The following is a 15,182-nucleotide window of genomic DNA, read 5'->3' as shown; positions in this document are numbered from 1 at the left end:
TGACCAGAAGTCGCACGCGTGCGCCCATCATGTGTGCGTGCGCACACGGCAGAAGGTCGCGCGCACACACACGACGGGTGCATGCGTGCTCACAACTTCCGGCCACTTCTGGCCGACAGGGGAAATGGGGCGGCAGGGAGGAACGCTGCCGCCCCGAGGGGCTTAAAATCAACAGCGTGCCGGCGGGGAAAATGTGGCGGGAGGGGTGAGTACACCCTCCCACGCCCTTAAAGTGCTACCCCCGTTGGCGCTTCGTGCACATCCCTAGAGTATGGTAAAAGAAAACTGAAAGGGAAAATCAGGAGAGTCACTTCACTCCAGAATGCATAGAGTTTACTCAAAACCACAATACTAGAAGCCCAGTTAGAATGTACACCAAAAAGGAGGAAAGGTACCACTAAGTCCAGGAGGATGCCAGCATGGCTAACAGGTAAACAGCCTTGAGCCATTTTGGAAGGGCAGTATATAAATCAAACCAAATAAATAAATAATAAAGTCAAGGCAGCCATAAAGGAGAAGACTTCCTTCCAAAATGGGAAGGCCTGCCCAAATGAAGAGACCAGAAAGGAATGCAAATTCTGACAAAAGAAATGTAAGGTGACAGTAAGGGAAGTGAAAAGAGAGTTTGAGGAACATTTAGCTAGAAGCATCAAGGAGAATAACAAAAACTTCTTTAAATACATCAGAAGCAGGAAATCTGCCAGGGAGTGGGAGGCAGTTGGACCGTTAGACAATGAGGGAGTGAAAGGGATATGGAGGATATGGAGGTTGCAGAGTAGCTAAATGAGTTCTTTGTGTCTGTCTTCACAGCAGAGGATACTGAGCATATACCTGTCCCTGAACCAGGCTTTTCAGGGACGGAGGCTAAAGAGTCAGATAGAAGTGACAAGTGATGATGTTCTAAACTGTCTGGAAAAATTGAAAATTAGCAAATCAACAGGGCCAGACGGCATCCATCCAAGAGTCCTTAAAGAACTCAAATGTGAAATTGCTGACCTCCTTACTAAAATATATAATTTATCCCTACAATCAGGCTCTGTACTGGACTGGAAAGTAGCAAATGTAACACCGATTTTCAAAAAGGGATCCAGGGACGACCCGGGAAATTACTGGCCGATTAGTTTAATTTCTGTTACATCTGTTACAGGAAAATTGATGAAAAGCATTCTCAAGGATAAAATTGTAAAGCACATAGAAGAACAGGCCCTGCTGAGAGAGAACCAGCATGGCTTCTGCAAGGGAAAGTCTTGCCTTACTAACCTTTCGGAGTTCTTTGAGAATGTCAACAGGCATGACATAGTATACTTGGGACTTCCAAAAAGCTTTTGATAAAGTTCCCTACCAAAGGCTCTTGAGCAAACTTAGCAGTCATGGAATAAGGGGACAAGTTCATGTGTGGATTGCTAACTGGTTGAAAGACAGGAAACAGAGGGTAGGTATAAATGGAGAGTTTTCACAATGGAGGGAAGTAAGAAGTGGGGTCCCCCAGGGATCTATACTGGGGCCAGTGCTTTTTAATTTATTCATGTAGAATAAATATATTTATTAATTTCGAAGTAGGGGTAAGCAGCAAGGTGGCCAGTTTGATGGAAATTGATGGAAAGCATCCTCAAGGATAAAAATGTAAAGAAAAGAGAAGAACAGGACCTGCTGGGAAAGAACCAGCATGGCTTCTGCAAACATAAACCTTGCCTCATGAACCTTTTGTAGTTCTTTAAGAGTGTCAACAAGTCTGTGGATAAAGGTGACTCAGTTGACATAGTATTACCTGGACTTCCAAAAAGCTTTTGATAAAGTTCCTCATCAAAGACTCTTGAGAAAACTTAGCAGTCATGGGATAAGGGGACAAATACATGTGTGGATTGCTAACTGATTGAAGGACAGAAAACAGTGGTTCGGCATGAATGGAGAGTTTTCACAATGGAGGAAAGAAAGAGGTGGAGTCTCCCAGGGATCTGTACTGGGACCAGCACTTTTTAATTTATTCATAAATATCTAGAAGTTGGGGTAAGCAGTGAGGTGGCCAAATTTGCAGAAGATACCAAACTATTTAGGGTAGTAAAATCCAAAACAGATTGTGAGGAGCTCCAAAAGGAAATGGCAAATGCGGTTAAATGTTTGCAAGTGTAAAGTGATGCACATTGGGACCAAAAAACCCAACTTCAAGTATATGCTGATGGGATCCGAGCTGTCGGTGATTGGGATCTTGGGGTTGTGGGGGATAGCTTGTTGAAAGTGTCAACCCAATATGCAGCAACTGTGAAAAAGGTCAATTCCATGCTTGGAATCATTAGGAAGGGGATTGAAAATAAAACTGCTAATATTAAAATGCCCTTATACAAAAGTATGTTGCGGCCACACTTGGAGTACTATGTAGAATTCTGGTCACCACTTCTAAAGAATGACATTGTAGAACTGGAAAAGGTGAAGAAGAGGGCAACCAAGATGATCAGTGGCCTAGAGCACCTTTCTTATTAGGCATGGGGGCTGTCATGGAGAGCACCTGCACTTCTGAATTTGCAACTCCATCACTGTCCCAAACAGGGGCGGATTAAGCTTTTTACCACTCATAGGCAAAAAGGCTTTTGCCGCCCTTTTACCTTAAACAAAAAAGGTTTGCCTTTTTTTATATATAAGGTAAAAGGGGGGACTTTCTTCTCGCCCACTCCACCCTTGCTGCAGCTGCCCACAGCGAGGGGCGGCAGAATTTGAGGAGGGGCCAGATTTGCTGCTCCTCAAATTTTGCCACCATAGGCAAATGCCTACTTTGCCTCTCTGTTAATGCATGACTGGTCCCAAAGGTTACTTGTAATCCTCAGCGCCTCACAAAAATGTCCCAGTGACATCCCTTGGGCAGTTTGCCACCCCTGGCCTTTTCCTCCTCTACCTTCTGGATGCTCTTTAATGATATATTCATGCCAGTTTTAGTCTGGCACATACAGCTGGAAGGTTGGGAAGTTCTTTTTCCAATATCACAGCTCCATAAAGCATATGAAGACACTGTAGCAATCTAGAGGACACCAGGATTCCAGTGTGCCTTCTGTTTTAATAACTTGAACTGAAACCTTACTACAGTATATGCATTCGCTTTCCCCTCTTCTCCCACTTATAGATCACCTAGCCAATTTACCCCCTGAGTTTTCACCACTATGAGCCTTCTCCCCATTATATCATCTCCAGTTCTGTGCGTGTGCTGTTCAGCAGGAGAATGACTTCCCCTTCCATGTGTCCCATTTATAGATTGTCTAGCCGCTTTAACCCCAGAATTTTCTACACGGCTGAAATACTTGAGTGCTTGCCCCTAATTGTGTGAGTGGGGAGAAAGCCGGCAATCCTATACCCGCTCCCTAGGAGTATGCCCCATTGAATTCAATGGGATCTGGCTCAGTCGGGGGGGGGCAACTTCCCCTCTCCTCTCCCCCATGGTCTGCACAGGGAAGATTGATCTGGCAACTTTGTGTTTGTGACAGCAGGCATACTGTGGCAGTCCACATAAGATGCACTTAGGCAGTGAGGAGGAGCAGCTCTTGGCTATAAGGTTTTAGTACTGATAGACCCAAAGCTCACTTTAAAAATACCTATTCTGCAAAGCAGTGTCCTCATTGGGTCAATGAGCTGAACAGTCAGTACTAGTGGATGCATTATCTTCCTGAAACATCTGTGTCTATGTGATTACCCAACAGAGAATCCACACTAGAAAGTTAACTGTATCAGCAGACACGATATCTGTTGTCAAATGTGTATACTGCCTTTCATAGCAAATCTCAAAGTGTTTCACAGCATGTCCATTTAAAACAAACATTAAAAATTTACACTGTACCCAGCTGACATACACCTGATTGGGGAAAGTCATTAGCGTTTTTGCACTTTACTCATTTGTTTTGTCTGTGTGTTCACAAGGAACGATGGCTAAGAAGCCAGGTTTGACTCCGAGTGGAAAAGGAAGAGACTAAACCAGTGGATGGAGGAAGGTCCTCTACTTTGCTGCTGATATGGTGTGTGCACACAGCAAAGTGTCCAGAATTGTAACACTGGCAGAGTGTACAGTAGGCAAAGCATTGCTTTCTTGGTCTCTAGAATGTGATGATGACTACCTTTCCACAACAACTGTGGCAAAGAGGGTCATAACTGATTTATGGCAACAGAAACTACTGTCCATCTGCAGGGCCCAGATGAAGGACATTCTGTACATGGTGATTTTTCTTTGTGATTTTGGCTTGCTATGATATATGGCCATCCAAAGAATTCTGTTATGTATTCTAGCAATATATAAATCAAGAGATATATTGTGCATAGCAACCATGTATGGTTATTTCATTGTATTCACAATGAGTGGTGTGGTGTCCAGAAGCATCTCACCACCATGGAGGGGATTCAGAAGGAAATGGAACAATGCCTAGAGGCACCTCAAAAGAAAAAAACATGAAGAAGGGAAGAGAACGGAAAGAAAAGAATAAAAATAAAAGGGAAAGGGAAAAGAGAACAAGACCAGTAGGGTTCCCCCCTGCCGCTTAAGTTGTGATTTATGTTTGCAATGATCCCCCCTCCCACCACTCTCAAAATCATGTATGTTCTGTTCAAATCAATACTTTAAAGAAAAACAGTGAGGAACTGCTTTTTTCCAGTCTTACTCTCTTAATATAACCATGCATATTGTCAACTTCATAGGAAAATAACATATACCTGTACTTTAGAAGCTGACAAGTACTTGTATCTTGCTTTTACTGCTCTGGGTTGTAGCAATGAGGTCCCTGTACTGTACATGTATCCCTGTGAGGGCTCTATAGATATGATTGATAGAATAGGCCAGAGATTCTCAACCTTGGGTCCCCAGATGTTACTGGACTTCAGCTCCCATAATCCCCAGCCCCAATGGCCTTTAGTTGGAGATTATAGGAGTTGAAGTCCAACAACATAAGAACAGCCCTGCTGGATCAGGTCCAAGGCCCATCTAGTCCAGCATCCTGTTTCTCACAGTGGCCCACCAGATGCTGCTGGAAGCCACAAGCAGGAGTTGAGGGCGTGCCCTCTCTCCTGCCATTTCTCCCCTGCAACTGGTTCTCAGAGCCATCCTGCCTTTTGAGACTGGAGGTGGCCCACAGCCCTCCAACTAGTAGCCATTGATGGACCTCTCCTCCATGAAGTTATCCAAACCCCTCTTAAAGCCATCCTGGTTGTTGGCTGTCACTACATCCTGTGGCAGAGTGTTCCACAAGTGGATCATGCGTTGTGTGAAAAAGTACTTCCGTTTGTTGGTCCTAGACCTCCTGGCAATCAATTTCATGGAGTGACCTCTGGTTCTAGTGTTATGTGAGAGGGAAAATAATTTCTCTCGCTCCAAATTCTCCAAACCATGCATGATTTTGTAGACCTCTGTCAGGTCTCCCCACAGTCGTCTTTTTTCTAAGCTAAAAAGCCCCAGGTATTGTAGTCTTGCCTCATAAGAAAGGTGCTCTAGGCCCCTGATCATCTTGGTTGCCCTCTTCTGCACCTTTTCCAGTTCAACAATATCCTTTTTAAGATGTGGTGACCAGAATTGTATGCAGTACTCCAAGTGTAGTAGCACCATAGTTTTGTATAAGGGCATTATAATATTAACATCTGGGGACCCAAGGTTGAGAACCCATGGACTAGGCAAAACAAAGATTTGAGATGTGGGAGGCTGATCTTGAGTATCAAAAATAAAGGTTCAGTTTTAACACTATGCTTCTTTGTGAGGGGCTGTTGATGTGAGCCTGCAGTAGCCATATTTCTGCTGAGTTGGGGTGCTATTGGCAGAGTTTATGGCTGATAACTCATGTGGAGCACTTTCCTGATCAGCATGGAAAGATGGCAATCTCTGATCAATAAGATGGTTTCCACTTCTAAGAGCAGCAGGCTGATCTGTTTTTTTCAAATACTGTTATTAGGTCATTGATGCCAGCCTAGCAAATACTTCCTCCAGCTTGTTTGCATTCCTTCCCACAGCACTGACAACTTTCCCTCTCTTTTCTTCTACACCATTTCATGTCATTTTCAATAAAATTTACAGAATAACAAGAACTGTCCTGCAACCACTGAAGGTGTTCTTGACCTCATCACCATTACCAGCCTGCTGCATCCATCAGTTAAATGCTCCACAAAGGATGTGTGTTGTTTTCCAGCGCCAAACGGAAGTCTGGGAGGGACGCGCATTGTGCACTCTAGCTTTTTCTTATTTCTACGGATGTGGCACGCGCACGGAAGTTTCGAATTGTCGCGTCACTTCCGTGCAGCGACGCAACTGCGGGTCAGAGGCGGCAGCAAAATGGCGGCCCCAGAGGAGCGGGAGCTGTCGGCGGAGCAGACTGAGAAACTGCTTCAGTTCCAGGTGCTGGTCTCGGGGAGGGCAGAACTTGGTCGGACGGAGCCAGGCCAGCCGTCCCGACAAGAGCCCGAGCCTGCTGGTCCTCCTGGTCCGAGGACTTGGCCCGAGGCGCCTCCTGGACTTGGGATGGCGGCGGGGCCATGTGGGGGAGGAGGGTCTGTTTGGTGGCGGCGTTCAGAGTCGAGTGGCTATGCCTGGGCCTTGGATGGACCGTCAGCCAAGGCGGGTCTTCGCCTCGATGTTCATCCTGGCCCTGTGAAGGCCCCCCACCCCCCGCCCCCAGACAGGGCGAGGAGCCGCGAGGGGAACCCTTCCCACAGGCAGTTTGGGGAAACCAGCAACGTATTGCCTGTAATATCGACTTGTGGGCTGATAAGCCCTTTGGGACAGTTGTTGTTCTCCTGTGGTTTTCCCCACTGAAATTTGCCGATAGCAGTTGCAGTTAAACTTCGTAATGTTATGGACAACAGGAAATGAGTCAGTACAATTGTATGTAGTAGCGTCATCTGGTTAATATACGGTAAAACCACCTTATCTGCGCCTGTATTGAGAGGTGAGATCTAAAAGTTGAGTTTTGTTCCCTATGGAGTCTAATTCCTTGCATAGCTACTCAGAAGTAAGTCCAACAGAGTTCAGTGGATCGTTGCTCCCGAGCAGAAGCATATAGGTGTGCAGCTTTAAATTTCTGTATTTCCCTATCTTTAATACTCTGAGCAGCTTACACAAATCTTTATAGTTTTAGAAGAGGAAAAGTAAAAGGACTGCCTATCTATCCACAGATGCCTGTATGTTAAGGTAATCTATTCAAACCCTTCTCTGGGCACCTCAAGAAGTTAGATGGATGATAAATAAAAAGCCTTTTTGATTATAGTGCCCCATCCTTGCAATGTTCTTCTTAGGAAGGCTACACTGTTGCCCAGTTTTCTATGTTTTAGACACCAAGCAAAGTCCCAGACCTGGCTTAAAAGTATTGCTTGGACTGGTTTTAGTTCTATTACTCTGCTGTCTTTTAAAGAAAAGTGGAGGGCAGCAGCAGAGACAAAATAACTGCTCAAACAGCAGAACTGAAGAAAAGGTCAATAGGTGTATTTGCAAAAAACAACAACCCCATTTTGGAAGAGTAACTTAAAATATTTATTGAAGGATCCCAACACATTTCAAGCTGTGGCTCTTCACTGGGGGAAAAGTAGAACAATATTCCTGAGAATGTGGAGGTCATGCTTCTAGTCTCCCTTTCATATGCAACTAGGATGGATCCTGCTTAGCTAAGGGGTGCTTCACTTATAGTAAGAGTCGCCTCCATGTTGTCAGGAATATTGTTCTACTACTTCCTCTGATGAAGAGTCACAGTTTGAAATGTGTTCTGATATTTTAAGTTACTCTTCTGCACTTTTAAAAAAAAATGCCCATTGATGAGTAGAAAAGGATACCTGGTCTTGTGGTTGCAAGCATGGCTTGTCCCCTTAGCTAAGCAGGGTCTGCCCTGATTGCATATGAATGGGAGACTTGTGTTAGCACTGTAAGATATTCCCCTTAGCCACTCTGGGAAGAGTGTCTAGGTTCCAGGTTCCCTCCCTGGCATATCCAAAATAGGTCTGAGAGAGATTCCTGACTGCAACCTTGGAAAAGCCACTGCCAGTCTGTTTAGGCAATACTGACCTAGATGGACCAATGGTCTGACTCAGTATTCATTGGTGGACCAATGAATTCCTAGATGGACCAATGGTCAGACTCAGCAGCTTCCTATGTTCTAGTCTCCTCTTTTTTCGGTTGTGCTGTTTTTGAGCTGTTGGTTTTATCTTATTTTGGTTATTTAGAAGATTAGTTACCCACATTTAGTTTTTTCACTCTCTGGCGGTACAGACACTTGAAACAAAACAGTGAACACTTGCTCTTATATTCCATAAGCAGTCTTAAGGTAGCCAGCACCTATAGCTTGTGAATTATGATCATTCCCTAGGTATCACAACACAGTATCTATCATTGGTCGTTGTTGATCAGGAGCTTTCCTAAAGTGGATGGGATGTGGATCATTGTTGATACACGCCCATCAAGCCAAAATCCTCCTATAGCAGGATGTGGTATTTCATCACACACTACAACTTGTGGCTGATTTGTAGAGGAGAGGAGAGCTGGTCTTGTGGTAGCAGGCATGACTGGTCCTCATAGCTAAGCAGGGTCTGCCCTGGTTGCATATGCATGGGAGACTTGATGTGTGAGCACTGCAAGATATTCCCCTCAGGGGATGAAGCTGCTCTGGGAAGAGCAGAAGGTTTCAAGTTCCCTCCCTGGCTTCTCCAAGTTAGGACAAGATTAAAAAAAAATAGGACAAGATTTTTTTATTGAACCAACAAACTACCAAAGCATACAGTACATTGCCAAATTTTCTCCAAGTTTTCTCCAAGTTAGGGTTGAGAGAGATTCCTGCCTGCAACCTTGGAGAAGCTGCTGCCAGTCTGTGAAGACAATACTGAGCTAGATAGACCAATGGTCTGACTCAGTATATGGCAGTTTCCTATGTTCCTATGTATTTCATCTGACCACCACTGAAGCCATGGGCAGGGTTCCCTCATACACACTTCAGTTACTTCTTTTTCTTAACATCATCTTCCAAGCATGACTGTAGTGGTGAACACTTCTGACATTTTAGCATAATTGTAACTTGAGTTTTTCTGTTGATTTCTGTTGGTGAATACCACCCAGAGCAGCATTGATAGGTGGTAATAAGAATGGAACAGTAGTTGAGTATGCCACCTTTTTACAAATTTCTCAAATGTTTAAATGTCACAAGTTTAAAGATAAAGTGCAATACTTATTTCTTAAATGTCTACACCACAAATGGAACCTTCAGCAATATGTTCCAGTGTATCCCCAGCCTTTAATAGGATCACTTTTGCTCAGACCTTCAGCCAGTCTGGGCTTTGTAGTGCTGTTCAGACCTTGCTTGGTAGCAAGTAGGCAGATGAAGAAGGGGGAAAGGACACAGTCCTTCTTGCTTTCCCATTCCTTTGAGACCTTTGCCTACTATGCTATATAAAGTGACAGGCAGCCCACAAACTAAGTATTTGATATAGCATGGGGATTGTGGTTCTGGTGAATGGGAAGGGGAAAATGGGTTTCCTTCCTCTTGAAATATCCTTGTAAAGTGCAAGGAGGGGAATTCTTAATCTCATGGTATGTATCCCCGCACCTTCAGAATACTTGCTTTTAAGATGTTAGAGGTTTGAGCATGCCAGTGCTATCAGCCCTTCATTTTCTTTCTTTAAAACCATCTGTCATCCTGGCTGAAGAACACTCAACATTCGATAGATCCTGGAAGGGCAAGGTCCTGAAAATTCTGAGCCATTTTGTGTGTTACACCATAAATTATTTTTTATCTACTTCTGTATACCTAGGAAGTCCCTCAAGTATATACAAACCACAACATTATTTTTGGGTGACCATCTTTCATGTTCAAACTCAGGGGTACTTGGCCACTGAATGTGTTATTAGAGGGAATTATGAAAGTCTGATGTACCTGTAACACAGCCAGAAATGCTTTCCACTACTCTTCTACTTGTTGGGTTCCTATAATCTCTTCCACTTTGCTCCAAAACTACCTACCTTAGTCTGATTATTTAGAAGACATTTTTCTGTTTAAAAATATACAGATTTCACAATCTTGTTCCGCAGTATACTTTGCACGTTTGATTTTATTAATGCCATATGGGAAATGGTTTCATGTTGCTCAGTGCTGCATTGTTTCAAGGAAACAAAGTGCAATTCATGGGGAAACACAGCATTGTGGCAGCTGCACCTGTGACTTTCTCTGTGGTTTTAAATGACTAATGGACAGAAAAGAGAAGAAAAATAAAAACAGCTGTTAAAATTCCACACTTTCTCTGCCTATAAAAGGTACTACATTATTATGATAAAATGATTAATATGCAAACAAGGTGCAATTTACAGTTCAGCTGCCCACCTGGTGCAAGTGCTGAGTTTGTGAATGCCAGTATTATTGGCTTGCTGTACATTAAAGGGCCTTTTCGTTTGTGGCCCCTCAACCTTGGAATGCCCTCCCAGAAGAGTTTTGCCATGTTCTCTTCCTTGGTGTTTTTAAGAATGAACTGAAGATGCACCTTTTAAAGAGAGGTTTTTAAATATTTTATCCGCTGATTATATTTGGTAGATTTCTGAGTTTTTAGCATTTGCAACTTTTAAAATTTGAAACTTTTAAATGTGGCTTTAGCCTGGTCTTCTAACTTATTTTAATTTTGTATTGTTCTATATTGTGTCTACTTTACTATTGTTGTAAGCTGCCTGAGCAATAGTGGAGGGATGGGCTATAAATAGTTTAAATAATAATCTATGTAGATTTGAAATGGTTCTAAAATAATTTGTCTTGGGTTTTGCTTTCACTATGACTTGTCATAGAAACGTAACCTGATTTGTTGGCCTGCTGAGCAGTGTTCCCTCTAAGTGTGTGCATGTATACACACAAAAGTTTTTTAATGTCGCTCGGTTAATTATAGATCACATTCAGATTGAATCAGAAAGGCCCCATTCTGGATGCACGTGCACAAACGCTGCTTTGATAACGCTGCCCAGAACAAAATGCATTCTGCACACAGATGAGAAAAATTATAGGAAATACTGCTGCTAAGCAGAAATAGACTTGTGGAATGACTACACCTCTCTTCAGATCTCGCGCGCGAGTGTGTGTGTGTGTGTGAGTGTGAGAGAGAGAGAGAGAGAGAGAGAGAGCGCTTTGCAAATACAGTACATAGATGTTTCATCATCCTTGTATCTTTGGATGATCGGCATGCTTGAATGCTGCCCTTTAAAAAAAAAACTTCATTTAAAATATTCTAGACAGACTGAACTTAGCAAGTGTTCATGCTGATGCTTTGGAAAATATGTAAACAAACGACTAGAAACTGCATAGAAATCTAGAAGGAATATTGAGATTTTATTCTTCTGAAGATCAACCTGGGATCTTTGTAGTATATATTAAGATCTAGAGATGGTGAACCAACAGGCTGCTTGTGGTTGATTTGGTACTGCTTAGCTTAATATTATAAAATATAAAATTTCATTAAGTATTCCTATACCTACTAGTAACTGTGAGTAGAAGACCTTTTAATGGTAAGATTTTAACACCATTTCTTATCCATCTATAACTTAGACTCAACCTGCTATCTGGTACTCAGTAAGGATGTGCATGGAACTGGGCATGGGTGGCTTGAGGGGATGGGAGTGCTACTTTAAGGGGGGGGTGCACTTACCCCTCCCCCTGCTTTCCTCCGCCAGCACTTGTTGTCCATAAAAGCCTTCGGGGCAGCAGTGTACCTCCCTGCCGCCCCTTCCCCCTCCTCATCCAGAAGTGGCTGGAAGCACCAGGTGCACATGTGCACACCCTTCTGACATGCACTTGAGCGACGTGCGCACATGCACCTGGTACTTCCGGCCACTTCCAGACTAAGAGGGGGAAGGGGCGGCAGGGAGGTACATTGCTGCCCCAAAGGCTTTTACAGACAATGAGCGCTGGTGGGGAGAAAGCAGGGGGAGGGGTAAGTGCACCCTCCCCTGCCCTTAAAGTGGCACCCCCAGCCTCGAACTTGGAATCCCCCCCCCCGGTGTTCGAACCTGTTCAGAGGCCCGTAAAAGGGCCTCTGAACAAGTTCGTGCACATCCCTAGTACCCAGTAAACTTTATTTGTTGAACATAACTACCCCTTTTAAAGAAAACTATATTTGTGTGAGAAATCTACTTAACATTTGCATCTATTGGGTATCTTCAAAGAGAAGTTAAACTAAGCACACAGCTGTAGATGTTATATGCTTTTTCATCTTTTGAGCCTTCAGTAGTACAGCCATTTGTTTAGTAGTTCAGGGTCACAAGGCACTTAGAGCATAAATAAAATAAAATGCAGGATAACAGCTAATGGCATGAGTGAGTTGGAGCTGATAAGCTGGGAAAGTGGATGTTTTCAGCTCTGGGTTTTAAAGCACAATAGACAGTCAGAAAATGAGAACCTATGGACTGTTCCAGGCACTTGGGCATTACAGAGAAGGCTCAGAGCCAAAAGCACTTAATGGGAGCCCAATGATAGAATAGAGAGCATCTTAAGGCTGCAGTCTCCTGTACACGCTTGGGAATAAGTCTTGTTTAAGTCGGTGGGATTTGCTTCTGAATAAATATGCATAGGATTGCACTGTAACTCTGGTGCATTATGATGAGAGACAATAGGAACTAACTGTAGAGGGAAATGTAGTTCCCTTTCATGCTATTCTTGCACTACTGGAACAGCAAACATTTGATTAACTAGGTGTTCTCTCAGGCCTACCTGTAGGCACTTAACTAGAAATAAACTGATTGTTGGCAGGCTTGGATAAAGAAGAAATAAGTGAAGTCACATGAATAAGAAACATATGTAGTATTTATTAATTTATAATGTTTATCTTTTAGTGGATTTTGTAGCTTTGTGTAAGCCTTTGAGGGGGTGCTAGAGTTATGTCAGTGAATGAAAAGTTTTGAGATGTACAGAGATTTAAGAGTTAAAAAGTATATTGCCACTCATGAACAGGGAGCATCGTTTGAGTCCTTATAAGAAGTCTAGGCCACAGACTAGTCAAAATTAAGCACCTTTAATTTCCATTGATTTCAGTGATCGTGTGAAGCATGTGCTTGAATCTCAAAATTGAATTCCCTGATCCAACAGGGCTGTTCTAATGTTACGGTCTTATTTAAACTAATGGTATGTAAAACTACCTAGTTCTGGTCGGGTTGTGCCCCGTGATTTCAGGGAGCAGAAAGATTAATAGAGGCGTGGCATACTTTCTTCCTCCCCTCCTCCTGTTTCTGCATCTCCTGTTGCTGTACTGTTCCAGCTGGCAGCTATTCTGCTTCTGAATACTGAGAAAACTCTCAGTAGTAGTCCTCTGAAGTCTGTAGAGAAGAGGCATCATCTCTGTAATTGTGCAGCTGTTTCCCAAGCAAAGCAGCCTAGCTTTATTTGCCTATGCTACTTCTCCATTTTTAAAAAAGCGTTGGATCCACATGACAGTAGAGGAGAACCTAGCTTCCTCCAAAGTGAGTTTGGAAGCACTTGACCCTCCTTATAAATGGCTTGTACCACTTTTCAGGTGAGATGACGCCAAAGCTTTCAACCCTTTTGGATTAAAATTTATATCAAGTGGAGGTGAGCCGAGGAGGAGCAACCTACATTTTCAGAATGCTGCTAAAGAAAGCTTAGCTTCCAGTTAATTCTGATTCTACAAGAAACTACTAAACTGTATCTGGCAAGCTGCTGCATACTTTCAGCTCTTGATCATTGTCCTTGAGTAAAAAGAAATTTTTTAAAACTTGGCAAAGTGTTTGTTCTGCTAGAAGTCAGGTGCTTTTCACCTTGGAAACATAATTCTCTGGAATTTGGCAGCAGTTTGGGAATTAACAGCAGGACTAGTCACAGACTGCATGGAAATGTGTCTATTAATAATTTAAGAGTGTAGACAGTTTTTATGAGAATACTGATGATACCGTAGATGTACGTATTGTCATTGTCCAACTGATGTATTACCAGATGATCATAGCAAGAAAACATGGCTTAAGGGGGCAGCATGGACCAAAAGTTTTCCTGGTATAAGCATCCCTGTTATCTTCAGTTATATACTGGAAAAAACCAGTAGACAGCTACTTGTCTTGGAAAACCAAAGTTGAGTCATAAGTGTTCTTGTAAATACCATGTACACTGTACTTGTATCCAAAGTGGGCAAATTCTGCGGGAAACACAAGCAATGGTAGTTATACAGCTTCCTTGTTAGTACAATTGAGAATTAAGTGGAACGGGTGCATTAGAGCTGAAAATCTTTTTCTGCATTCTTTAAGAATGGTTGGTTCAGTTGACAAAAAATATAAATTCTTACATCCTGAACTAAAAATGAGCAAAACACTTCAGAAGGTCTGCAAACACCCTTTTCAGATCATGACTTTAAATCACAGGGGAAAACTGAGTGTGGTCCTGGATGGGAACGTAGCCATCGGATTTAGTGGTTTTTATGGCCCTCTTTAAGCCATGGAATATGTCAGCAGGAGTTCAGCTGATAACAGAATTGAGTGTTCTGGACTGCATCTTCAAAGCAATTTGTGTGGGAAATGTTCCAGTGCTGCACAAATGCCATACAGTTCTGCTGGTTGTAATGGTGAGGAGAACAGCATTAGTTCCCTGGCTCCTCTTCTCTTTCAAGAGGAAAGCAACTCCAGTTAACTGTTGAAAATGTTATGAGCACAGGGTACAGAAAAGCTGAGATTTTAAAGATGCCAACTTCTGTAAAGGATTCCAGGTTTGCCGCTTGTCTGGCAAACCCATCAACATGTGGCATCCATACAGTGTTAGCTATAGTAAGTTGTTCCCATCCACTGTAGTAGTAACTTACAGGACGCCTTACCACATTGTTAAGTTCAGAAAGCTTACAAAACCTGACCATTGCATTGTTACATTGATAGTGGGGAAACATATTTTGGAAGTATATACAGCTTAAATTGTTTATCCACCAATAAGCAGCATTGCAAAACATTGGTTTGTAATATCATTTGGTTTTTCATATAATGTTTTTTAAATATAATTTTAAAGAGGAAGTTGTCAGCCTATTTTACTGTATATTGTAGCAATTCTAGATGCATAGAAGATACAAGTGAGTGTTTGAACTTTGTAGATTCATAAGCAGTAGCTGCATTTTAAGTGCATTGAAAAGGCCATCAGTCAGATTGAGGACACTCGTCTTTCATTAGTAAATCTTCAAGTTTCAGAAATGAAAAAACCTGGTAGGTGTAAATATGCAGTCAAGCATATAATCTG

The 15,182-nt window shown here is 42.7% G+C and overlaps 1 protein-coding gene across 1 annotated transcript in view; it reads left to right on the top strand.

The window, feature by feature from the left end:
* Positions 1 to 6,179: 6,179 nt before the first annotated feature.
* The window catches only part of FAF2 (Fas associated factor family member 2), a 30,379-nt gene continuing 21,376 nt past the window's right edge, over positions 6,180 to 15,182 (top strand). Inside the window, exon 1 of the mRNA XM_053301476.1 lies at positions 6,180 to 6,349. Within this exon, the coding sequence (XP_053157451.1) occupies positions 6,206 to 6,349 (144 nt within the window). The 5' untranslated portion in view covers positions 6,180 to 6,205. The remainder of the gene's footprint in view (positions 6,350 to 15,182) is intronic.

The sequence above is a fragment of the Hemicordylus capensis genome, chromosome 2, assembly GCF_027244095.1.
Source record: "Hemicordylus capensis ecotype Gifberg chromosome 2, rHemCap1.1.pri, whole genome shotgun sequence".
Lineage (NCBI taxonomy): Eukaryota > Metazoa > Chordata > Lepidosauria > Squamata > Cordylidae > Hemicordylus > Hemicordylus capensis.
This window is presented reverse-complemented; position numbering and strand designations above follow the sequence as displayed.